The 24,860-nt window shown below is 35.1% G+C and overlaps 3 protein-coding genes across 3 annotated transcripts in view; 2 read left to right on the top strand and 1 right to left on the bottom strand.

Annotated features, from left to right (window-relative positions):
* LOC137931327 (uncharacterized) overlaps positions 1-1,455 on the top strand; it is a 36,818-nt gene extending 35,363 nt beyond the window's left edge. The window contains exon 14 of the mRNA XM_068774793.1: positions 12-1,455. Coding sequence (XP_068630894.1) covers positions 12-1,169 — 1,158 coding nt within the window. The 3' untranslated portion in view covers positions 1,170-1,455. The remainder of the gene's footprint in view (positions 1-11) is intronic.
* Positions 1,456-1,619: 164 nt separating this feature from the next.
* Positions 1,620-8,602, bottom strand: pont (pontin). Its single transcript, XM_068774331.1, has 10 exons — positions 8,347-8,602; positions 7,559-7,687; positions 6,883-7,057; positions 5,852-6,054; positions 5,097-5,265; positions 4,450-4,541; positions 3,615-3,721; positions 2,533-2,635; positions 2,290-2,381; positions 1,620-2,181 (listed from the first exon to the last, which is right to left on the bottom strand). The coding sequence occupies exons 1-10, from the start codon at positions 8,485-8,487 to the stop codon at positions 2,022-2,024; spliced, it is 1,371 nt and encodes a 456-aa protein (XP_068630432.1). The 5' UTR covers positions 8,488-8,602; the 3' UTR covers positions 1,620-2,021.
* Positions 8,603-9,193: 591 nt separating this feature from the next.
* On the top strand, positions 9,194-24,827 carry cdm (importin-13-like protein cdm). Its single transcript, XM_068774317.1, has 17 exons — positions 9,194-9,500; positions 9,702-9,869; positions 10,037-10,153; positions 10,988-11,100; positions 11,561-11,740; positions 12,166-12,352; positions 13,547-13,753; positions 15,511-15,687; positions 16,418-16,652; positions 17,228-17,418; positions 18,499-18,642; positions 19,453-19,602; positions 20,409-20,546; positions 21,384-21,591; positions 22,653-22,790; positions 23,758-23,938; positions 24,366-24,827. The coding sequence occupies exons 1-17, from the start codon at positions 9,348-9,350 to the stop codon at positions 24,484-24,486; spliced, it is 2,808 nt and encodes a 935-aa protein (XP_068630418.1). The 5' UTR covers positions 9,194-9,347; the 3' UTR covers positions 24,487-24,827.
* The last annotated feature ends 33 nt before the right edge of the window (positions 24,828-24,860 follow it).

Here is a 24,860-nt window from a genome sequence, read left to right as displayed (position 1 = left end):
TTCAATTTCAGGACAATGAAGCAGTCAACACCACCGTGCAAGTCAACGTTAAAAATGATCATACCAAAGAATCCCCGATTGATGTCCTCGAAAATGAGCTGCCAGAAGATCCACCGAGAACACCATTCGTTCTAGTTGACCCATACGATTGGGACAGCGCCACTGACACCGGCCGTGCCTTCGGTATGACTAACACCAAAACAGCTCCCAATGGCTTAGTAGAGATAGCGGAACCTGTGCTGCGGCCCCGACCGCGCAAAACGCCACGACATAGAGCCGACTCGCTCGACGACAATCGGGAAATATCCGAACCTCTTCTTCGACCCACACAACCACCTCTCCAGACTCTACCATCACGTAAACCTAAGAATTATGACGTAAGCACAACACCGACTTATGAAACCATGTCGATGGAAGCTACAGCTGAAAAAGAAGAGACTGGATTCGCCGTACAATTCCTTCCGGCCAGATTGGCATCTTTCATATCGAGAGCCGAGCGTTACGCAAGAGACACCTTGTTACCCTTGGTCTCCGCCTACGCACCGCGTCTTCCATTATTCGGCGCCCGGGAGTTGCCAAAACCAACCGCGAGGTATATACCAACCGAAGACTTCAATGTAACAAGCTCCGTCCCGGTGCCCACGCCCACTTTGGAAATGAAAATCGAAAGCCTAAAAAAGATGGGCCCACCGGGTGAATTTCGTGAAATTGAAACGCCCGAAGACCCCGACATACCGGTTGTTATATCGACTACCACTACGGCACCTTCGACCACCACTCCGAGCACGACTACGACAGAGAAACTCAGACCAGCGCCGACTGAAATGCTTCAAGTTATCCCCGGACCCGTCGTCACCACCAGCACAGCCCTTCCACCCGTAGCTTTGCACAGCGCCGGCGAAAAGATTGTCATAGTCTATCCTAGTAACGCCAGAGAAGAAAAGAAAATAAGATCTCATTCGATACCCGAAGAGATGCAATTTGAAGCCTTGTACAGACATACGGCAGAGCCCGACGTAAGAGTTGACTTGCCGACATTCCTGCCGCCTACTTCCACTCAAATCTCGAACGGATCTACGGAGCCAAAAGTTCGCGACGCGAGATACATACCAGTGCAGTTATTTAAAGAAAATGAGAATAAAGAATTACCCAACCTCGGTCCGACATGAACGACTGATGTATGAGCTCTTTACGTGAGACATGATGCGCAATGTCAGCCGCCATGCAAATATAATCAGACTGGCAGAAAACCTCTCGAACAATTATTAACGTTCTGTTAACTGTTGATTCTTCTTAACCTTTTGTATAAATCGAAACGTCGTCGTTGGAAAAGCTGTTGTGAAATTAGTATTTAAATTGTTGTATGTACATAAAACTATAAAATGGAATAGAATAAGAGAAGATTTTTAATAAAAACTTATTTATTACAATGTTTCTTTCATAACCAGCCACTCTTGAGAACAAACATGAAATGAACTAGCCTATCGCTATTTTCGAAACAAACTACATTAACGAATACAATTATTCCTTTAATTAAAAAAAAAGTTTTCTGTTACATTTCTATGTTCAATGAATGACTGAAAAAAGCTACTTCTTTTCAAGTTAATGTGACAAATAACTTAAACTAAAAACGCAACTTATAATATGCTCTAAACAATAATATTTTGTACCATTTTTTATTAAATTGTCAAAGTTTTACTGAGCTTAAGCCTTAAAAAAATATTAATACATTTATATCTAGAACAAAGCTCAAATCTACTTAGATATTTAAAAGCAGCCCTCTGTTTGTGAAAAATATAAATTTCCATTTTGATGTAGCACATTTGATAATATTACATATTGAAAAAATAGTTTGGTATATGCAAAATTGGAATGGTATCTATGGCCAAAACCTTAGTCTTTTTCATTACTAAAATTTGTGAAAATGTTTATATTATTTAGAAATTAGGGTACATATTTAGTGAAAGAAGAGGTCTATTAGTGTTTCATAAAAAAAAAACTAACGTTTTTGTAACATTAAACTATTTCATATATTTATCAGAGTGTTGTGTCAGTATGCGCGCAGAAGACTTTGCATCTAAGAATAGCGTGTGAACAGCCTGAATATGGGCCGGTGAAATGCCCTGGGCTCCATCAGCCCGCGCAGTCAGCATCGCGGGCGTAAGGAGTTGAGCAGCATATCTGTGTAATGATAATTAATATTATATTGGTTCTATTTAAAATTAAAACACTCCAACCATTATTAGAACAAATTAATTATTTAGTTAATTAATTGAATTTAATAATTACCTTAGAGTACTATTGGCACCAATTTCAGCAAGAGCAGCCAAAGCATCTTCATCAATTGTTATTCCTTCAGTTGATGATCTGAGTTTCAAGATCTTGAAAAACATAATTAAGACTTATTTAACCAAGAAAAAGAAATGTAATTTATTTAAAGTTTTAATAGATGCTTAAATAACTAAAGATCAGAATCTCATTTTAAAAGGGTAATTGCCAAAAAAAAATTGATATGAAATAAAGTGTATTTACCTGTAAAAGCTCTGCTTTGTTGTAAGGTAGAGTGCGAATTATTAATAATCTATCCAACAAATCTAGTGGAATACCATGAGGAGAAATGATGTCTTCAGTCCCCCTAGAAATAGGAATAACATTAATTAAATATTATCAGAGTAGTAACCATCTAAAATATAAACAAATTGAAATTAAGATTTAGAATCATTGAACTCTCTTTTTATTTCTTTTATTTATTAATATTACTTAATTAAATTCTTTATTAGAATTGATATCTATACAAAATGTATTTCTTTTGTAAAGCTTAAATAACTAATTGAATAATAAAAGACTGCTGGTATGTTTTAAAAACAAAACAATTTACATGTAACTGACCATAAATGGCAGAAAATATCTTTATTCTAACCATTATCTTGATCTTTAAAACTAGTGCCAAATCAATTAACGTCATATAAATTCACTATACTATAATCACTAGACAAAGTAACCCAACTCAGTGCTTAATGATAAATGTTAAGGGTGCGTTTACATGTACTGATACATTTACGGGGCGTGAAAGTGTTTGTGACCTTGTTGGGCATGTTCTTGCATGATTACTGTGTAATCCAGTGTTTCCCAACGCGGCCCATGCCGCATCGCAACAATCTTTGTGCCATGTATGGCACAAAGATTGTTTGGAATCTGTTTCAAACAAAGTATTTTAAGGACAACAAAAAATTCTGGATGGCAATTTTGTAAAATGAAAAGACGATAAAATAAAGAAGTAGATAAACTCTTACTCAAAATAAGTTATGGTCTATAAGTCCTATTAAATTTATACACAATTGCGGGTGCATTGTAATAAATTTTTATCCTTGCTTACAAAAAGTGTGGTTAAAATAAGTGCTATTATAATAACTGTATTCGGCGAATAATTACATACAAAAGATACATGTGCTAAAACGCCTTTCAAATCCGGACAAAACAATGTTACCGGAATATTGCTTAAAGATGAAATCTATATTATAATACTGTCAGAAGAATTTCTGAAAGATCAACTTTCGATATACTACACAATACCATTTTGTATGTCCCTATGAAATACATAGCATTTGATTTACCTTATTTGACAGCGTCCGCGGTTAGTTGCAAATATAACAATAGGAGCAATAGCAGACTCCAAAGCGCGATGTAAATATGTGAATGTTTCTATATCCAGCATGTGAACCTGTAAGGAACCATATAATTTTTAATAAGTTTGTAAGAAACTGACAAGTCAAATTAAAATTTTGCTAATATTTTTATAATCAGTTATAGGTGTAAAAGATTTAAAGGAATTCATAAATAGTCGGTTTTATATCAATTGACCTATCCAAAAATGAAAGGCTGAAACCTTTAATTTTAAATAATGTATTAATGCAGATTGTACAGCCATTTTAATAGTTTCAAAGTGATCACTTTATGAATGTTGAGTGGGATTGGTGTTAAATGATTTAAAACTTTTGCTGAATAAATGGGTAAAAAGCTTAATAGCTACATTCAACCATTTAAAACTGTTTCACCTATAACTAATCAACCTGTATAGGAGACTGACTAAATAGCTCTATCCTTGGATATTTCAATGCATTTATGCATTTGAAGACATTTATACCGAAAAAATCTCTTTGCTGGTGATAGGACAAACTATAACTGCCACTAGATTTTTAAATTTATCTCAAAGTAACAGATTGAAGTTGCTTTCATAATTACTTATCAATAGATATTTTTAAATAACTCTAGGTATTATGATCATGGGTTATAAATAAAAGGAAATTGCTTTATTGTTAAACATTATGAATTGTCAATAAATATTTTCATATGAAATATTCCACCTTTATTTTATGGCAGCGAATCGCAGATAAGAATTTTATTTTATTAACTATAAATTATGGCATTAACTAAAAAAAAAACTCAAACCTCATCAATGAATAGCACCCCCGGAACTAGCTCTGCAATACCTTGATCTATGTATTTGTTGACTATCTTATTAATTTCTTTTCTCAGTTTGTCTGTTAAACAAAAAACATATTTACTACTATGTTATGTATCATATTTATGTACAAGGCCCGATATAGAGTATTGAGCGCCCTGAGCAAAAGAAGTTTTGGCACCCTTCCATTTGTATAATGGAAAGTAAAATAAGGCAAAAAATCAAAATTAGACAACAACTATATAAAAAATAATACAATATTTATTTACTTGAACATAACAAGCTTTATTTTGCTATTTGTCAAATTTATTACAAAAATATTTTCTTCGTCGTCGTTCGTTTATTAGCTGTCTTCGTAAATAAAACATAATAAAAAAATACATATACCTATGGAAAATTCTCATTTGAAAAGTTTATTTATTCATTTTATTTCTCTATTATCTATATCAATCATCTATGAACAATGTCTATACCAAATGTGAAGAAAAAATAGAATCTTGTAAAATTAATTAGTTAGTGTTATTATTAATGTTAGTGTTGTCTACAAAATCAGTGATGTTCATAATTACCCTACAATATTATTACGTACATACAAAAAATATTTAATATTTATTTGCCTAAATTATTATCATACCTGTAATCTCTGTCTTTTTTGGTTTCATGAGTTGGCCCATGACAGACATAATATCATGCCCACCTTGGGGCCTAGCATTTGCACAATCCAAGTCATGTAAAGTCACATCTTGGATCACCTCCTTCTTTTTATGAACATCTCCCTTCGGCAAGGGTACATACTCCTCTGCCTGAAACATGCATGCATCCAAATGTAAAGAATGTAATTGATTTTCTTAAAATGAATGAACAAAGGCCTATTAATGCTACTGACTAGGTAGTTTTTTTGTATTTAAAGTTCTCTCAATTCTTGCTAAAATTCTTATTATATCATTACTACTCACTTAGTTCTGCCAAAAGTTTTATTGCATTTAGTATCATGTTTAATAGTATTCTAAATTACCTATTGGTAGTTTAATAAATTCAATTTAGTTTCTAATAGCTTTTGAATTATTAATATTGCACTGTCAAGGATACACACCATGATTTAATGGCAGAGGAATTTGCCACCAATCATCCCCCAATAGCCACTTAGACACTGCAGCAAACCTGTGACTTACCGCATCACATTACATTATTGATCACATATCATGTAATTGAATGACATTTATTGATTTCTTAGTACTTCCTCCAATGTTATGTCAAAAAATCCCTTTCAATGCTAGACAATTAATTAAAACTCTGTCATTCAATTCCAGTGTTTGTAGATCTATAATCTGCCACTAATTTGATAATGTATTGAAAATTGTAAAGGTATTGAAAATATATTGAACTTACCTCAAGATCAAATTCTGTTGCAAATGTATCACTTCTTCCTTGTCGTTTCACAGCACCGGAATTTGCCTCAATATAAATGACATCACCTACTTCTACTTTTTCTTTTTGTAGGGACTCATATATAGTAGGATCTAACTTTAACTGCTTAGTGCCTTTAGCTGTCTTCAGACCAATAATAACATGTGACACAGTTTTACCATACCCTAAAATTATACAAAGACAAAAATATTTCATAAAAAATATGCCACAATCTAAAAATAGAAAAATTGTATTTATAATATGAACATTGTTATTCTAACGCACAATGTTCGAATCGGCTCTAATGGCCGCGGCTCCAGTCCGTATGCTAAATGGGTATTATTGATGAGTGACAGCCCAAATCGAAAGTCCCGCGAGGGGCCCTTTAAACCTAGTATTCCATGTAGCGCCCGCCTAAGCGATCTAAAAGCTTTTCATCCATCCAATTTGGTGAAGCTATAGTGAGTCTCGCGCCGAGCCTCCCAGGGAAACCTTGAGCTTTGCAACCTTTACGGAGAATAAAGGCTAAACACAATCTGCGTCCTACCCGCGAAATTTGCAAAATCAGTTGAGGAGCAGCATAACCTAGGTCTCAAAAAAATTATCATTTGAAAGCTGTAAGGTAACAAGGCTGACTAATCTCAAAACAAAACATCACCTGCAGAATCGTTCTTGGTGCCTTACACATCAACCTACCATATAGCTTTGTCATTCATCAAAATACCACTCACCACTTTATGAAATAAAAATTCAATATTTTTTACTATTATTATCATCATATCAACCAATAGGCGACACTGCAAGGCCTTCCCCAAAGATCACCATGATGACCAATCTCGCGCTGCCCGCATTAATCACCGCCTCTGTGTTATAGATCCACCTAACTAGGGGCCTTCCAACGCCGCGTTTACAGGCTCATTGTCGCCACTCGAGAACCTTTCGGCTCCAATAGCTAACTCCTACTAATGAAGTTTAACTTAAGTACAAATTATGTAAAATGTTAGATGACCAACCTCCTGCTGGATTTTCTGTTTCCACAGGTGTTAACTCAGTCACTTCACCTTCAAATACTTCTTTAGACTCTCGAATACGCAGACCTATAGCTCGGCGAAAATTCTCCATTAATACTTCAGTTTTTTTAATCTCCGTACTGTATACTTCACTCCCCACCATTGGGCAAAATGGTACCTTAAAGAAATTAAACCATAAATGAAAGTATTGCTCCAGCATAGGATGCTAGCTATATTTCCTGACTCTCTTATTCCTCATTTCACAGAACTTATTTATACTTAATATCATCTTATCTTTCATTAACAACAACACAATACATTAGTGAAAAAAAATTATGGGAACAGACAAAAATTCATAATTTATCAAAGGCCAATCTGATTTCACTGCTATTAAGATTAACATTTAAATTTTCTTTTTACATTTGATAGAATATAATATTTAATTCTTATTATAAACCTACATATTTACTAATGAACTCAATATCAATTCCAGTCAGTTTCCATCAATTATTCCACTAATATATAATAATTTATACTTGTGTAGTCTTACATAAACACCTAAAAACCTTTTGCTGTTACTATTAACTACCTAAATGTGCTATTATTTTGATAAAAATATGTTAGTTTTAATTAACTGTTCAATTAATATAAATTACTAAAAAAACTTTGAAGCACTTACTTTATTGCCAAGATCTTGGGCAATAGCTAAAGCAATAGCTGTTTTGCCTGTGCCTGGAGGACCTGCCAGTAATAATGCTCTTCCTGCCATCTTTTTACTTTTTATCATATCTACTACTATACCTGCAGCCTGAAATTCAAATACATAATTTATTATTTAAAACAATAAATTAACAAATATTAACTTCTTTAAATCGACATTAAGATTTTATTTAAATGGTTCTAGGTCTATTTGCAAGATATATGAAAAGCTACTCCACCGCAAGTTATAACACCTAGCAAAATAACAGGTTTGAGTTTCAAACATAGCTTAATTTCTATCACAGGGCCAGTTTCTGCCATTACACAAAAATCTAGAATTATTACCATTTTCTAGTTAATAGTGCACCTAATATTAGTGTTTTAATTACTAAGGTCATAAACTAAAGCTTTTAAGGTGGCATGTTTAAATACAGTACAAGGAATATAGAGCTTATATACAGTTATATAAAAATATAGATAGGCTTGTCTTTTTATTAAAAAAAAACTATGATAGGAATTTTAAATCATTATATACTTTTTGGAATAATAATTTTATTTCAATTTGATTTATTTCAAATTTATTGTGATTTTAATCATATTACTGGACATATTAGACTAAAGTTTTATTAAAATTCACAGCACCATGGTAACAAACAAACTAACCTAAAAGTTTTATCAATAATGTAAAACATATATTACAAAAAATAGTAATATATGGTTTAGTATCCTGCAATGCATAATTTAAAAATCTAACTCAGCATATTATACCTCTCTGGCAGATTCTTGGCCCACGAGACCGGCTGCCATTTGTAGAGGAACACCATTTTCATCTAAACCTAAACCTTTTATATGACTATGAGCTGATATTCTTTGAGTTTTTGCCGTGCTTTTGACTTCTTCGATTTTCATTTTGAACTACAAATATTTAACCACTACTCGGAATAAATATTTTAATTTCATGCAATAAGTTGTAAGTTTAACTTTTAAACAACGGAAACAACAACCAGGGATGGACAAGAAAGTTCTTATTGACAAAATAAAACACAGATAAAAATAGAAAATCTTGCTGGTCTGTCAAAAAATTAAAAAATATCATATTTAATATTATTTTACGAAAAAAAATCATTAAAAAAAATTAATCACTTCCACCCGTTAAATGCTTATATTTCATCGAAGGAAAATTAGATTATCGGGCGGTAAGTCACTTCCATCCGCTCATCGCGGATAAATTACTTAAAATTACAATATTTTATATTATAAAGGACTGTCTGATGATGAAATAATTTTATGTCCAATTTTTTATTTGGCCTTGTAAATAAAGACCGGCAGTACTATTTCGCCAGCGTTCTATTTTATATTTTAAACACTGCTGTAGAATATGTTGTAAATATTAATAATATGGTATTAGTATAGTATAACCTTATACTGTAACATCTTTTATAAATTGAAAAATAGGTCTCTTACCATAACAAAATTTACAATCAGTTCTTATTAGATTATTAAAAATTAATATTTAATAAACGTTAGTTTGTCGGTTGTCATTGGATTAAAGCACTTTGGTAGTGTGAAATGTCATTTCACATATGTCAGATTCGTATAATTTCTATAATTTGAATGTATCAAGTTTACTTTATAAAATAAATTTGTGTCGTATTTTATACGAATTAATATTCACGAAAATAATAAAAACTACATTGTTTGTTTGATGAATGACTACTCTAAAGGCATAAAATTCCGCTGCGATTGAGCAATTTTTGTAATTCCTCTAAATGGAGTATACAGCCCAAAATTTGGAATATGCAGTATCTGTGTTTTATAACGGAGAACAACAAGAAAGAGCAAAGGCCCACGCCTGGCTTACAACAGCTCAGAGAGCTCCGGAAGCATGGAATTTCGTTTGGGAATTACTACAACCCCACAAGGTATCCCTGTACACATGCTTGTCCATAATTGAGTACATTGTTTGCAAAGCAACAGTCACTATGTAAAATATTTAAGTTAGAAGATCAACCTTTTTATATGCTTTAGATTTCCTTCTAAAAAGATTAAATAAAATTACTTTCAATTTAAAATATTTCTTATTTTGAAATTTGTGTGACATAATATTAACTTTTGATTTTTAGGGTACAGAAATACAGTTTTATGCTGCAACCACACTGCATACAAAAATTCTTCGTTGTTGGAATGAGGTCCCAGCAGAAAGCTATGATGAATTAAAGGAAAAGATACTGCAGGCTGTCACTTCATATTCCAAAGGTCCAAAGATTGTTACTAACAGATTGTGTATTAGCGTGAGTATTTTATTTAATACTAGGAGTAACTTATTGTAAAATTTATTTTGTTAGATATTTAGAAAAATAAAAAGTATTTATAAATCACTATAGTATGTGTCAATATTTGAACAAAACATACATGTTATTTTCTTTGACAATTTGCAAAATTAAAGTCGTTTTTTCAGTTGGCAGCAGTCATATTGCAACTAGGGGCAGTGGATTTAGTTTCAACATTGAGACCACTCTCAAATGTGGAGAATACTTCATTACTACTGGAAGTACTGACTGTGATTCCGGAAGAAGTAAATATAAAATTAATTAATTTTTTATGTTATCAGTATCACTTACCTAAATATGGTGTACTTATTTAATTTGTTAAATTAGTTAATAGTAACATTTTGAGTAAAACATACAATAAAATTATATTTTAGTAATAAATAAGATTGGAATGCAATTATTAATAAAAAAAACTGTTTTAATAGATATGAGAGCTTTCTCTTTCTGTGAGCACTTAATTCAAATAGAATCAAAATTTAAAATATCTTTATTCATGAAGGCATTTTTTACATGCACTTTTGAATTATCAATTATATAAACATTATTAGTTGCTGCAAGCTACTACCAGTTTGGAATTATGTTGAGAAGAGCTGTGCAAAAACTTAACAGTTGCTCTTTTTAAATTAAATTCTACTATTTTTGATGCGTATTTTATAATATAATATGTAACTATGAAACTGAGTCTAAAAATTCCACACATTATGATCTGCAAAAAAATTCTTAAATGCTAAATTATTAAATATGTAAAAATGTTCAAGTGCCTAAAATTACAAACTAACTTTTGTATAAGAAATGGATGAAATAAGATAAACTAGATAATAAATGTTTGCCTTGATAAAAGTATATTGCCATGTGAGGTATTGGACAGCTAATTCCTTTGCAATGTTTTATTTGCAATTACAACCTTGAGACATGTGTGATCTATATCTCATTAACTCTGCCTTTAAATTGGCTATAGATTATTTTAAAATAAAGTTTTTTTGGTGTGAAAATACATGTGGTGAAGGCACCTACCAAGATGTCATATATATTATTCAGATTTTCAAACAAGAAAAGCTAATTTTTTGTCTAATTTTTAGTATAACAGTATGACAATGGGCACATCACTACGATCAAGAAACAGAAATGCATTACTTCAAGCATGCCCTGCAGTTTTGGATGACATGCACCGCTACTTACAATCTGCATATAAGTGAGTATATTTCATACAAAGTAAATGTAAAGAATGGTTTTCATTGAAAGATAAAAGTCTAACCATTGTGTTGTTTAAAGTATTTATTTAAATAGAAGAGAAATTGCCATTTTGTGATGCACCATTAAAATATATGGGAACTTAATTGCCCTGAGTAAGAATTTATTGAATTATTTGATGACATTTCTTATAATGTTCAGTACTCTTGTTGTTTTGTTTTTTGTAAGCCACATTTGGGGTGTAAAAGATTTTTAATTAGGGATGCCATGGAGATGTATGCAGTAACACGTATCATGTTATCATTAGTTGAAAAAGGCCACCTGTGGATTGCTTTTTCATTATGAACAACCTTGAGGGACATCCTAGTTTAATCATTATACAAATATTGTATAGATATCATTGATTTATTTATTGTTATAATAAATGTAAATTAATAAGTAATGTCAGGTTTATATTTCAGTGATTATAGTAAAGGATCACCTAGTGAAGAGACTGTCTTATCGTGGCTCAGCGCCGCGACTTGCGCAGGAAGTTGGCTGGCCCTTGCATGTGACGATACTGTTGAATATGGTCCAACCAATGTTCCAGACTATGCACCACTATGTCGGGCATTACAAACAGTGGTACATGTTTTGTACACGTGAGTAAGACCAAGCTTTAATGATAAATTAGAGAATCAGTGCTATTCTTCTATAAACAAACTATTTTTTCCTGAACACTAAATTTTTTTACTTGATCGTAGCTTTTTTAAAATTAGAATGTATTTCCGGAAACTATAATATATTTGTAAAGATTTTTATATTAACTTTACAATATTTAATACTATCTGAAATGCATGTAAATGTTTATATTGATATGTAGGGCGATTACAAATAGATGTAAAATCATTCATATGAGGTATCATATACATATTCGTGTATAAACTCAGACAGGTAAAGACAGATAAAAATAAAAACGAAACATAAAACACTTAACCTTATTTTTTTGGAACTGAGTGAGGGTTGTTATCATATGACATATATAAAATGATGGGAAATAGTTTTCAAACACAAATTTGTTATGTAGTTGGAACGAAGCTGTCAGTGATTCAGCTCTGGAGACGTGTGAAGCGGCGCTAGCGGCAGTGCGTGCCGCAGGCGGTGGAGCGGGGGCCCTTCGCCGGCCAGCATCTGCACAGCAGCTGCTTGCAGACCTCGCACAGCTTGCAGCACGAGTGCTCGCAAGAGACAACGTGCCCAACTCTATCAATGAGGTTTGGTACATCGCTAGAAATACATCTTAATAAACGGTTTTACCAATGGTTACTGCCAAGCGCTCTAAGTGGATCTCTGGAGGTCCACGGTCGTCGACGATTTACATTGGCGTGACAAAAAATTGGGGTTCCCAATTTGCGGGTGTCTACAAAAATTTCTGCTTTTCATAATGATGAACTAAAATGTTAACAGATAATATTTTAAGAAGTCCAGCGATTGTTACTTGATAGCCTAGCATATTCCATATTCAGTACGTGTCGAGACTTGCGTTGTGGACAGACATAGAAAGGTTCAGAACTACACATTTTTTATCTAGTTTTGGAAATATGCTACAAATATAACGCCAATGAATCGACATAAATTTTGAATGTTGTTTTAGGAGAAAAAGTCTAGGAAGCTCGGATTTACAGTTTAACTGTATTTCAAGTGGCCGAGCATAGACGGCGCCCCCACCAAATCTCTTCAGTGACCAAGCTCGAGGCCGCGAACCTTGTCTATACTTTATTTATACTTGAATTCAGAATACATTTATTTTATCAAATGATTATAAATTACTGTCTATGCCAGCTTAATGTCTATGCCCGAAGCTCGGCCAACTTGTCGGTCCATTTCATAATTTGTGCCCATTCGATTATTTCAATCTAGGTTTTATTAACACGCTCTCAGTCACAGGCCTATTTCAGTTCAGAATTTCTTACCAGATCTCATAACCAATGAAAATATTTATAAACAAACAAAAGTAACGTACATAGCTCAGTGGATTAGCATGTTTAATAAATCTCTGTAATGATGTCATATAATAAAGCTACTTTGACTTTGTAGCTCGATGAATTGTCCGTTTGAAGTGGCAGTAAGCGACGCACATCTCTCGTGTAACTGACGGCTGTTGGAGTTCGAGGGTTCTCGAGTGGCGACTACGAGTCTGTAAATGCTACATGGCACCCCCACTAGGTGGACCGGCAACATGGACAAGAACGCGGGGACTTATTGGATACGGCAGTAAAAGACCAGCTATCGTAGCGATCTTTGCGGTAGGCCTATACCTTTAGGCGTCTAACGGGTGGCATGATGATGATGATTTTTAACTTTTGCGTCCCGCGACACCATGATTACCATGAGTTTGTAGCCTCTACGAAATTTATGCTTATATCCTTTCACACTTTAACGTTTAAATTTTTTCGTCTTTTATTTAGGAACTGCTATCGGCTGTCATAACCTGCCTGGTGTCCGTGTCAGACTGTCACTCGCGTGCAATAGTCCAAGGCATGGAGAGTGAGCCGCCACAACAGACCGTACAAAATATTCTTGAACTGTTACTGGCAGCTCAGACGGCCCCAGGTTACTACCCACTGCACGAAACTCGATCCCACTTTGTCTTCGGCTTTTGGTATACTTTACAGGTAAATATAAATTTTTGATTCATAATTTATCTATTTTAGCTTCTCTTTAACGAACTTAATAAACGCCACTTCAACTATATATATGTATATACATATGTATATGTATATATATATATATATATATATATATATATATATATATAACAGGTGTTACAAAAAGTGTTACAGTGATCGGATTTAGTTCAAATATGCGCCGTTTTGTTCGATAATCTGTTTCCATCTAGACGGCAACTTCATAATACCTCCCTCGTAGAAGCCCCCCTCCTTATTTGCGAAGAATTCGGACAGCCACTTTTCACAAACCTCTTTTGAGTTCAACTTTACACCACCAAGGGCGTTCGCCATGGACAGGAACAGGTGGTAATCACTTGGCGCTATGTCCGGGCTTTATGGTGGATGTGATAAAACCTCCCATCCGAGCTCCCGTAGCTTCTGACGAGTCATCAACGAAGTGTGTGGTCTGGCGTTGTCCTGGTGGAACACTACACCCTTCCTGTTGGCCAATTCTGGACGCTTCTGGTCGATCGCCTGCTTCAAGCGGTCCAGTTGTTCGCAGTAGATGGTAGAATTAAGCGTCTGGCCATATGGGAGCAGCTCATAGTGGATGATTCCCTTCCAATCCCACCAAACACACAGCAAAACCTTCCTGGCGGTCAATCCCGGCTTGGCCACTGTTTGGGACGATTCACCGGCCTTCGACCACGACCGTTTTCGCTTGATATTGTCGTATGTGATCCATTTTTCGTCGCCAGTCACCATCCGCTTCAAGAATGGGTCGAGTTCGTTCCGTTTCAGCAGCATATCGCAGGCGTTGATTCGGTCCAGAAGGTTTTTTTGCGTCAAATCATGCGGCACCCAAACATCAAGCTTTTTTTGTATCCAGCCTTCTGCAGATGGTTTAAAATGGTTTGGTGACTAACTCCCATCTCCTGGGCGATGTCACGAGATGCCACATGCCGGTCAAACTCGATGTAGTCCATGATTTGATCGGTATTTGTCGTCACAGGTCTTCCGCCGGCTGGCTTATCCATGGTGTCGTTTTCGCCGGCTCTGAATCGTCGAAACCATTCCTCCGCGGTTCGAAGTGATAGAGTACCATCCTCCAAAACACCATTAATCTCACGGAACGTTTCTCTAGCGGATTTGCCTTTAACGAAGGAAAACTTTAAAATAGCGCGAATTTCGGCGTTTGTGAACTCCATGTTTACACGTCTATAACTGTTGAACGCAATATCCAAACTAATCATGCATAGCGTCGTTTTGTAGGTTATGTCAAGACCTTTCAAATTATGTATAGTATCGCCAGATACGAGCTCTGTAGCGCTTTGTACATAGCCGCGAAATTCACAAGACAAAAGGGCGGAAGGTAGATATTTGACAACCTTTTTATATATATATATATATATATATATATATATATATATTGAAAATTTAAAAGTATTTTGGTGGTTATCTATGCTAATATTGTGAATCCTTCTGATTCAGTTTAATTAAGGTTTATAGGGTTGCTTGATATATTTCAACACTAAACTCTACACCAGTAAATCTAATTCATGCAATATGTGATTTAACCATCAGTTGGGAGGTTAGCCTGTCGGGTTTTCCTTTCACTTTGCCAGAAACTTTATATGACAATTTATGTAGTCATATACAATAAAACGAGAATCAATACTTAAATATGCTTATACTTTTTTTAATATTTTTTTTTGATAAGCTTTTGTTTCTTTATTGCCAACACTATTAAAGCTTTGTTTTAGGACGAAATAGCAAATATGGCAGACGGCAGCCGCAAAATGAACCCCATATGGCAGGAAGTTTTCTCGCGCTTGTTAATCGCCCTTGTAGTCAAATCCGAAGCGCCAGCAGACTCCGCGATGTCGCGCGATGACCTTGAACTTTTGCGGTGCTACAGACAAGACATCTCGGACACTGTGGTATTCACACCTTTATCTACAATTACCTGCATAAAGTTACACCTTGTGTTAATATAAATATTATTTGAACGTAATTAGTTCTATTATGTGTTCAGAACCACAACGTAAAAACAATCGTAAAGGTCGGAAGGCGCAATCACCTAATATATTCGTGATCATTTAGTTTTGATAACGCGGCACTGGGATAGACTGAAGGTGTGTTTTATTAAAGTGACCAACTAGCTATCAATTACAAGAAATGGTCACCAGGTTGCGCTAGTATTTATAGTGAACTAAACGTCAAGGCCTTGTCCTAGACGTTTAGTTTTTTTTTATAAAAATTAGTATATGGCCATTCAAAAAGTAAGCCACTTGAAATTTCTCTTTTCTATATCTCTTTCTCACTCGTTGTAACATTGCGTCACACTTTTTGCGGACCCCGCGGTTAATATTATACCACAAAATCCAGAAGCCTCCGTCACCACTGAAAATAAAGAGTAATTATACAAAAATTTTGATTGTTTAGTAATAATTTTTTTTAATACATTAATATTAATTTTTGAAACGAAAACATTAAATCCTGTATTGTTCATATATCCAAGGACTTATTAAATTCGTAGTATCAGTCTCCCCGTGTCACCTATGACACTATTTCCATTCCTTTTATAAAGGTCCCCTTTGTACAAATAAACTTTGTGGTTTTAAGTCAATAGATTTATATTATTAACAAGGTGTGTTCATATGATTGCAGATGTACTGCTACAGTGTGCTAGGCGAGTGTTGCTGGGATACTGTGGAGAATGCTTTTGCGACTGACGCGGGGGAGGAGCGACAAGAGGCGGCACTGCACGTGTTCGCAGCCCTGGCCGACGCCGCACCACCGCAACGCACCACGCGGTCGTTGTGCGCGCTATTACGTCACGCGGTCCGCGCAGCCAACACTGCACGCACTAAGCGCCTTCTTAACACAGCGCTCGATTGCCTGGGTAACATTAAATATTTATTTACTCATATCCACATAGGGTCATTTACAACATTAGTTTCCAAAGTGGTCCAGGTGAATCCCTTTGGCGTGACAAAAATGAGGGTTTACAATTCGTACGCGGATGCCCACGAAAATTTATTGCATTTGATATTGAAGAACTAAAACGTTAATTTGAAGTGAAATTGAAGTTTTAAAAAAAAACTCAGCAATTGCTGGTTAAACAGTTGAATATTAAAATAAAAACTATTAAAAATTGTAAAAAAACTTATAAAATTAAAAAAATTTCATAATGTAATAGGATTATTTACAAGTTTTTGTTTAATTTTTAATCTGAGACCAGCAAGGTCAACATATGACAGCTCTAGAGCAGAAGACCGCTGGGGCCTTATGTTTCTAAAGTGGCGACCACGGTTAGGCAAGCGTGATATAAGACGCCCGTACCACGTATGCAGGTCGCTACAAACTGGACCTTTTGGTAATCTAAGGAGGAAGCCTACATCTAGCAGTGGACGTCTTATAGCTGGTATAATGATGAGGATATTCATAATATATAATTCTTTTTATTTTACGTTATAGGTGGCTACGCGTCATGGCTAGGTTCGATAGAGTCTCAAGAAGGCAGCGAGTTATCGCGAGAGTGCATCACGGCAGCCGGTGCGGCGTTGCAACGCTGCCCAGCGCCGGCGGCACTTGCTTTACGCAAACTGTGCACAGAGTGTAGCGCACAAGCCGCTGCGTTGGCCGCGGATATAGTCGCCGCAGCGCAAGTGCGTAATACATTATGCATTATTATATAGATTGGCTGCTGAAAATCATGCAAAGTACTGTGTATGTATGTATGGTGTCGGAAAGAAGACGCTGTCAGACGGCTCAAACCCTATCATCTTCCCATCGTTTCTTAGGTATTCGCAAAAGTACTCTTGTCGCTCGTTTAACCTTTTTTAAACACTAGCAAAATGTTATACGAGTACTGAACTAATTAAGTTTCAAAAACGTTATGTTTTATGAATTGACCAATCAGCATATGGTATACATTGAAATTTCTGGAACTTTTATTTAGCTGCCAATGCGAGTTTACTGAACTAAATATGGTTGGGACGTTTTTAATACCCTAAATGAGTAAAAGTCACAATTTTTGGTTTTATGTGTATATCGTGATTTCTTGACTTTTTCTTGGCCCGATTAGAGTAAGTAGCGTAATAGTAGGTTCACCGTGGATCATATAACAAACGTGTTATATTAAAATACACCTTTTTTTACACGATTTTTTAATAATATTAATAACGCGGTTCGCGAACGCGAATTTATTGTTCTTACACGAAGCCCTAATTTTTTTTAATTTGATTCTGACAGTACTGACAGACCCCTATCTATACAGCTACAAAATAATACTGTTGTACTAGATAGATATCTAGATGTGATAATGATATACAATACAATTTGTGACGATTATACGCAGTTGCATACCTATTCATAATAAACGTGTTTTTTTACCAACTATCGATAAATAGGTACAAAGTTGATTTTTGTTCCTAATTTAAATTTGTATTTTTTATGTTATAGACTTACGGATTGAATTTTTACTGTACACTTATTTTATTTTATTTTTGTAATATAAGTTATTTTCGTTTTACATTTACTTATGTAATATTAATTTATGGATTTCATTATTACTTCGTTTTCACAGTTTTAGTAGAAATATTAAACTTTTCCATAATACACGATTTTTAAAATTGTAACATGTTTACAAATTTACCATATCACATGTATTTTATTAATCCATTTTTTGCACGCTTTTGTAAAGAAGTTGTCTACCGTACAAAAAAGAGTTGGTTCTATGTGTACAGAGTGCAGAAGGGCGTTCAGAGACGTTTGTGCGACGGCAGCTGGCGGGGGCTGCGGGCGCGGCGCTGGCCGCAGCCCCACCCGCCTCCGCCGCGCCGCTGCTACACTCACTCGCGCACACGCTACTCGCCGATCTTCGCGCACAGGTACATCCAGTTTAACATCATCATCATTTCTGCAGTAGGATGCCTGCTGGACGTAGGCCACCAAACAGATTACAAGTTGTAGTAAAAAGGTTAGAGAAACAAGGACATTCAAAGAAGCATCAAAGTGAAACTAATACATTCATTCTTCTTCTTCAAGTACGCTTGTAAAACTTGGGTACTTAAGTCTCTTACAGGGCAAAAGACAAACGCATTTAAGATGTGGTGTTGGCACCAAATATTTAGATCCTTCTATCCTCAAATAGCTCAAAATAAGGACCCTTCATTCAGTTTGCTTGTGTAGAAACCTCGAGTATTTTAACTACATAGTTGATATTTGTCGGTAATATGGAAGGTAAAAGCGCTGTACTGACCCAGTTACAAATGGGTGCAACCGTGTACAGATTCTTAAAAAGTTCCTTAAAAAGCCTGGGTATAATAGCGGAGGCTGACATGATTGGCCAAGACCTTCAGTCAAGAGGAAACAACTAAGAGGAATAGATTTCAAGTAAGATCGGTTGGAATCCTTTTCCAACTATCTTGATAAGGTTACCTGTCCACCTTTTGATTGGTCGTCTATCTTTGTGCTTGCGGGTCCATGGTTTTCAGTCCAGAACCTTGAGACCAAGCAGCCATCTGCTCTGTCCGTTGTTTGGCGTGCCATTTGCTGGGCCACATTTTAAGTTTCTACTTCTTTCTTTCTTTACGCACTTCCTCATACTTGATTCAGTCTTGTTAGAAAATCCCGAACATAGTCCTTCGTGACTCGAACGAATGAAAAAATGATATGTAATTATGTCTCAATACGTTCAGGCAGCGGAGCCGGCGTGCGTGTCGGGCGCTGCGGAGTGCAGCGGTGCGTTGCTGGGCGCGTTAGCGGAAGCTCCGGCCCTCGCCGCGGACCTGTTCCGCACGCTGCTGCCTGCGCTCGCGCTCTTCCCCTGCCACGCGCTATTGTTACAGGTGCTCTACTACTTATGTATATATGTTAATTAAACCTCTGTTATCTTACAATTTTGTCTAGAACCATACATGTATATAATCAATGCTTCAGGCCACTTCAGAAATGTCGTTTTGAAGTTCTTATTTTACCCACAGAAACACAATTTTATTTAAAAAAAAAAAACTGGTTAATGATAGGCCAAAAGGGATAACTCGCATGGATACAGAAAATATGACAATAAAGGCACTCTACTCGTTTAAGTACAAAAATAATTTTTAAATCAAAACAAAACCATTTTTCTATACCTTAACTAATTTTATTATCTACTTGAACGTGAACACTTAAATTTAAAAAAAATATTTACAGAACTGTCTTATTTGTCCGATAATTATTATTTATTTATTATTATATCAGAGATCTATCTTATTTGAAATAAATCATCAAATAATTATTTAATTGTAACATTATTTTAAAATCTATGAAAATAAAAACAATGGCTATGGTCGGTTTTGCGAATCGAAAAACTCGACTATTATTACAGTTTTTCCTTTTATATATACATTTAGTATTATATATTTACATGGCTTACACAGAGAAAATATAGATTTTTTTTGTGAAATATAGCAAGAAAAATATTAATCTTTTCTTCCCCAAAAACCACAGAATAAACTTTGACTTCTCGCCCATGGCACCTTTTTGTAGCGATACAGTCGTATACAAGTTTGTAGAATACTAGGATATCATCAACATATTATCTATATAATTTGACTATGTAGTTCTGTCTTAAAATAAAACACGTTTTAATAAATTTTTATTTTTGTGTTAGCCGCTGTACCAGGTATTGAAGCAGGCGCTATCGACGATTCAAGACCAGTGTCTGCCGATCATAGCCGAAGTCGCAGAGCTAGTGGTATCTGGCTTTGAAACCGAACCATGTGCCTCAGGAATGGACGTTGTTAAATTGGTCAGTACTTTTATCAAGCAATAAATTTAAAAAGTTAATCAAACAATGGTCACAAAAATAAAGCCTACTACAACATAATGATTTTAAATGATCACAAGAAACGCAAGCTTTTTTTTAGGGTACTCTAAAATTATTTATAACATGATTTTTTCAGTTGTTTTTGGACATGACAATAAATAATGTCTGTCCCAGAGGTTTCCATACTTCAGCTACATTTCTGCCATTGTGTACGTTGCGACTGAATCTAACCAATTAATAGTTTATGATAAAAACGTCAGAAATTATTATTTTAATTCATTAATTGATTGTACTGTTGAGTAGATGTCATAAATGTGATTGGTAATGACTGACGTCGATTCACTTTAGTTAACTTTTAACTTTCGAAATTCCGGAAAGAAATGACGTTTACCCGTGCATTCTTCGTATTTATATCGGTGAAGAATGAAACAAGTTCATACAAGATGAGTGTGATTGCAACCTATCAGAAGCCATATTTCAAAGAAACGAAATACAAAAATACTTAAGCGTTGTCGACGTCGGTAGCGCTTTACAAGTTTCGGCACATTGCACTGAATTCGAAAAATGCTAGTTTTTTCAAGTAACAATTATTGAGCTTCTTAAAATATTATCTGGGTACATATTTTGTTCTTCTCTTTCCTACAAATTGTGAACTCGCCTTTTTGTCACGCCAACGTAGAATCCCGGCGGGTTTCCCGTCGAATCTTGCGGTTCACCAAGATCACTTTGGAAACCTTGTTCAGTACAGTCTGGTGAGACTATACGTAATAGAACTTTAAATAGTTAAGATAAATGTGTAGAATTTGATTAAATTTACAGTTAATGCTCGTGTCGTACGAGAGGTGGTCGGGAGCACCGCGTGTATTCCGCGCGTGCGTGGCTGCGGGCGCACGCCGCGTGGCGGCCGACGTGCGGGCCTCCCCGGACCTCACCACTGCCCTCTTCGCTCTGCTCCTGGCACTGACCAAGAAAATGCCGCTGTGCCTTACATGGACCGAAGATTTACTCCCACAGCTAATTGAACTTGGTACACTATAGATATTTTATTTGATATCCCAAAAAATCTTAAAAATTAATCATTTCAGTCGGATGGTGCCCACAGCTAGACATAGGCATAGATTTCCGATAGGGTCAATCGGAAGCAACTATCATCCAGCTTCTCGCTCCAACCTTGACGAGGACATCTGTCCAACGTACAGGTGACGTTAGTAAACACGGACCTGATGTCACTTTACATGAATTATAACTCTCAAACATTATTACAATCATTATTTTTATGTCTTCACAACGGAAATTGACCCATTAATAAAAATATAAGGCATTGCCTTTGAATAAATATAACACTCTATTTATAAATGTACATAAGCATTTCACAACATTTTTAGCATAGTCTAGGAGAAATTTAAATGTATTATTTTTACCTCAAACTTATAATAAGCTTCTTCTTATAACACATATTCTTTCCATCAGAGGAGATTTCTGTCCAAGTAGAAAGATTATTGCTAAGCTCAAACATTTCGTCTGGTTTATTTTAATTCAAAAATTTCAGTGTCCGCCTCAGAACATACGTTCATAAATATAGACAAGAAATTGTATGTTGGAATTGAATAGCTTTTAAAACAAATATTTTTAATTAAATCATTCATTTAAACTAATAATTATTGGCTCAATTATTTCAGACTACACTTATTGGGGCATTAGCAAACTAATAAATGTTTTCTGGGCATTGTTACAATATACTCCCATTCTTAATTATTTTGCAATAAATTCAAGAAGTCCAACAATTTGTAAAAACAATGCGATTAAAGTGTGAAGTATTTTTGAGTGAATAGCCTTTAGGAATATTCTACTACTATATAAAGATTTAAAAGTGACCACAAAGAAAATCGTCTGATTTTGTTATTGGCTCTTCACAAATCAAGGCGCATTTGAAACCCTCATAGGATGTCAATAAAGAGGATTCCATTTGGTTCAAATTGTTGTTAAATTGAAATGGTTTTCTTCGCATGACGTGCACAGGTGGTAAATGATCCTATGTGGATTAATGATTTTTTTGCGCACATAGTTTGGAGAGTGATTGTTTTGTAGCGTGTTCGTGCGTGCGGCTGTGGGAGGCGGGCGCTGCACGCGCGGCTTGCGGCTGGTTGGCGGCGCTAGCGACGCATCGCCCCGCCGCGCTGCAACCACACGCCGCCTCGCTCACAGCTGCCACGCTGCGGTGTATTGGCAAGTACCCTTTGCGAAGAAGTTACACTATCCCCTATCCTCGAGTTTTCTTTAAAATGTTTATATATAAACTAGCATAATTATGGCCAGGACTATGTACTCCTACAATAGGCAAACATTTAATTTTGTACTTATTAAACGAAACTAATGTAAACTCTTATTAGCTATTGCTATTTTAAGTCCGTGAGGACCCTTCCACTCCGTGAACTCAGTTCCGGTGAAGCTGTAAAAGCTCCCGTGTTTCGGTTGAATTAAATAAATATAATAGTAATATTAGGTGAAAGAGGACTTACCTCCGAATAAATTCGTTTGTGTATATATCGTCCCAAGTGGCGAATTACTGTGCTACAAACTGCCTAGGTTACGATCCTGAGTAGAGAGGGATACGATGCAATGATCAGGACTTACAAAAAAATAATATACTAGAGGCGACACAGATTAAATAATGGTGTCTTTTCAAGTGACATTCGCATTTTCGAGGATCAACCAGTTGTTACTGACAAACAGATGTACAACAACAAACAAAGGCCCCACACATGCTTTTTGCAGAGCACTTTAGTACATTAATTGAAACTTTACCATGAAAATATTATCATAATTTTTTATGGGTATAAAATTTTCTTTATTAATGTAGCTCTTGAATTTCGTGCTTATTTTCTTCCTTCTCAAAATTCATTGAATATACATAATGTTCATTACATAGCCTTTTATTTGGGCCTTAAAAATAATTTAGTACTTTTACTTTTTTCTACAAATGCCTTTTTCAGTTGTAATATGCCTTCAATAGTATTCTCCATTTGCATCTATTGTTCCCCACTTGTAGATTTTCGGTCTTACACTCAGATGAAAAGGTGTATTCTACTTCTCCGCAAAGACGAGGCGTATTGATAAAGTAGAATATACATAGTTTATGGTTAAAATAATGTAAAGAATGAATATTTACTAGCTTAGACTTTACGTTTGGCAGGCGGTGCTACACCGCGCAATCAGATCGAACCTCTGGCCGAGCTGCTGCTAGCGCTCAACAAGGCGCCATTCCAAGAAACGGGCTTGGCATCCTGGATGCGCGCCGCTCTCGAAGTGGACGGCTTCCCTACGCCCCACGCCACTCAAGCCCACAAGCAAACCTTCATCACGGCCGTTCTAAAGTTAGTTCAAAACAATTATTTAACAGTTTACATATAAGCTAGCATTGTTATCGCTTACAGCACAATGCATGCCTGAAATAGGACAACATATTTGTACATGTACAAAATTAAATATACTTTTTTGTATGTAATTACACAAATGTAAACTTATATTGTTTTTCTGTTGCATATTTCAAATAGATTATTAGAAATACGTTTTATTTTATGAATACTGAATCGAAGTGTAGTTTATTCATACCTAAATATTTACTTCAAGGTTAGCTTTTAGTCTCATATTCTGTTACCATATTTGCATCTTTTTATTGTTATGTTATCTCATTGTTCGTAAATTCAATAATCTCGAAAGTTTAACGTTCTATGAAATTAGTTAAATGTTTACTAAAGGTGCTATTATGTATTCTTCATACAAACTATTAATTTGTTATAGAGAAAAAATCAGCAAAAGAAGAATTTTAGAAACTGTGCAAGAATTCTCCCTCGTGTGCAGAGGCCTGGTGGGTACAGAGTATGCGCGACAGACACTCGCATCTAAGCAGTTGGTTGCTTGAGGAATATAGAACATTTTGATTTATGATGAATTATTTGATATTTCAATACAATGATGTATTAAAAATGTCCTTTATTAAGATCTCTGTAGATATGCCGATAACCTGTGATTGCCTTTTAAGGCGTTTTATAACATTGTATAATTTTAAAAAGACATGGCAATATATTAGGGATTTGTGATTTTAATTTAAATAGTATTTTTACCTGCAAAGTGAAATGTTATAGTAGCAATTATTTATTTTCGTAAATTATTAAATATACAACTTCAAATTGTCGAATAACAGTAGTCGAAATTTCAAATGTAAATAAATAAGGAATAAACCTGAAATGTAAATAAGTATGACTTTGATAAAAAATACACCGATAATAAGTATTT

The sequence above is a fragment of the Battus philenor genome, unplaced genomic scaffold (assembly GCF_028537555.1).
Source record: "Battus philenor isolate CCGP_79_NKW_IND1 unplaced genomic scaffold, ilBatPhil1.0.hap1 SCAF_7, whole genome shotgun sequence".
Lineage (NCBI taxonomy): Eukaryota > Metazoa > Arthropoda > Insecta > Lepidoptera > Papilionidae > Battus > Battus philenor.
The sequence above is the reverse complement of the archived record's forward strand: the minus strand, read 5'-3'. Positions and strand labels throughout refer to the sequence as shown.

Coding starts and splice junctions, on each gene's coding strand:
- pont (XM_068774331.1), bottom strand. CDS start 8,487: ATGAAAATCGAAGAAGTCAAAAGCACGGCAAAAACTCAAAGAATATCA. Junction 7,058..7,558: donor CCCAAGATCTTGGCAATAAA/GTAAGTGCTTCA, acceptor AATTTCTTTAAG/GTACCATTTTGCCCAATGGT. Junction 6,055..6,882: donor AACAGAAAATCCAGCAGGAG/GTTGGTCATCTA, acceptor GTATAATTTTAG/GGTATGGTAAAACTGTGTCA.
- cdm (XM_068774317.1), top strand. CDS start 9,348: ATGGAGTATACAGCCCAAAATTTGGAATATGCAGTATCTGTGTTTTAT. Junction 15,688..16,417: donor AAGACATCTCGGACACTGTG/GTATTCACACCT, acceptor ATATGATTGCAG/ATGTACTGCTACAGTGTGCT. Junction 16,653..17,227: donor CACAGCGCTCGATTGCCTGG/GTAACATTAAAT, acceptor TTTACGTTATAG/GTGGCTACGCGTCATGGCTA.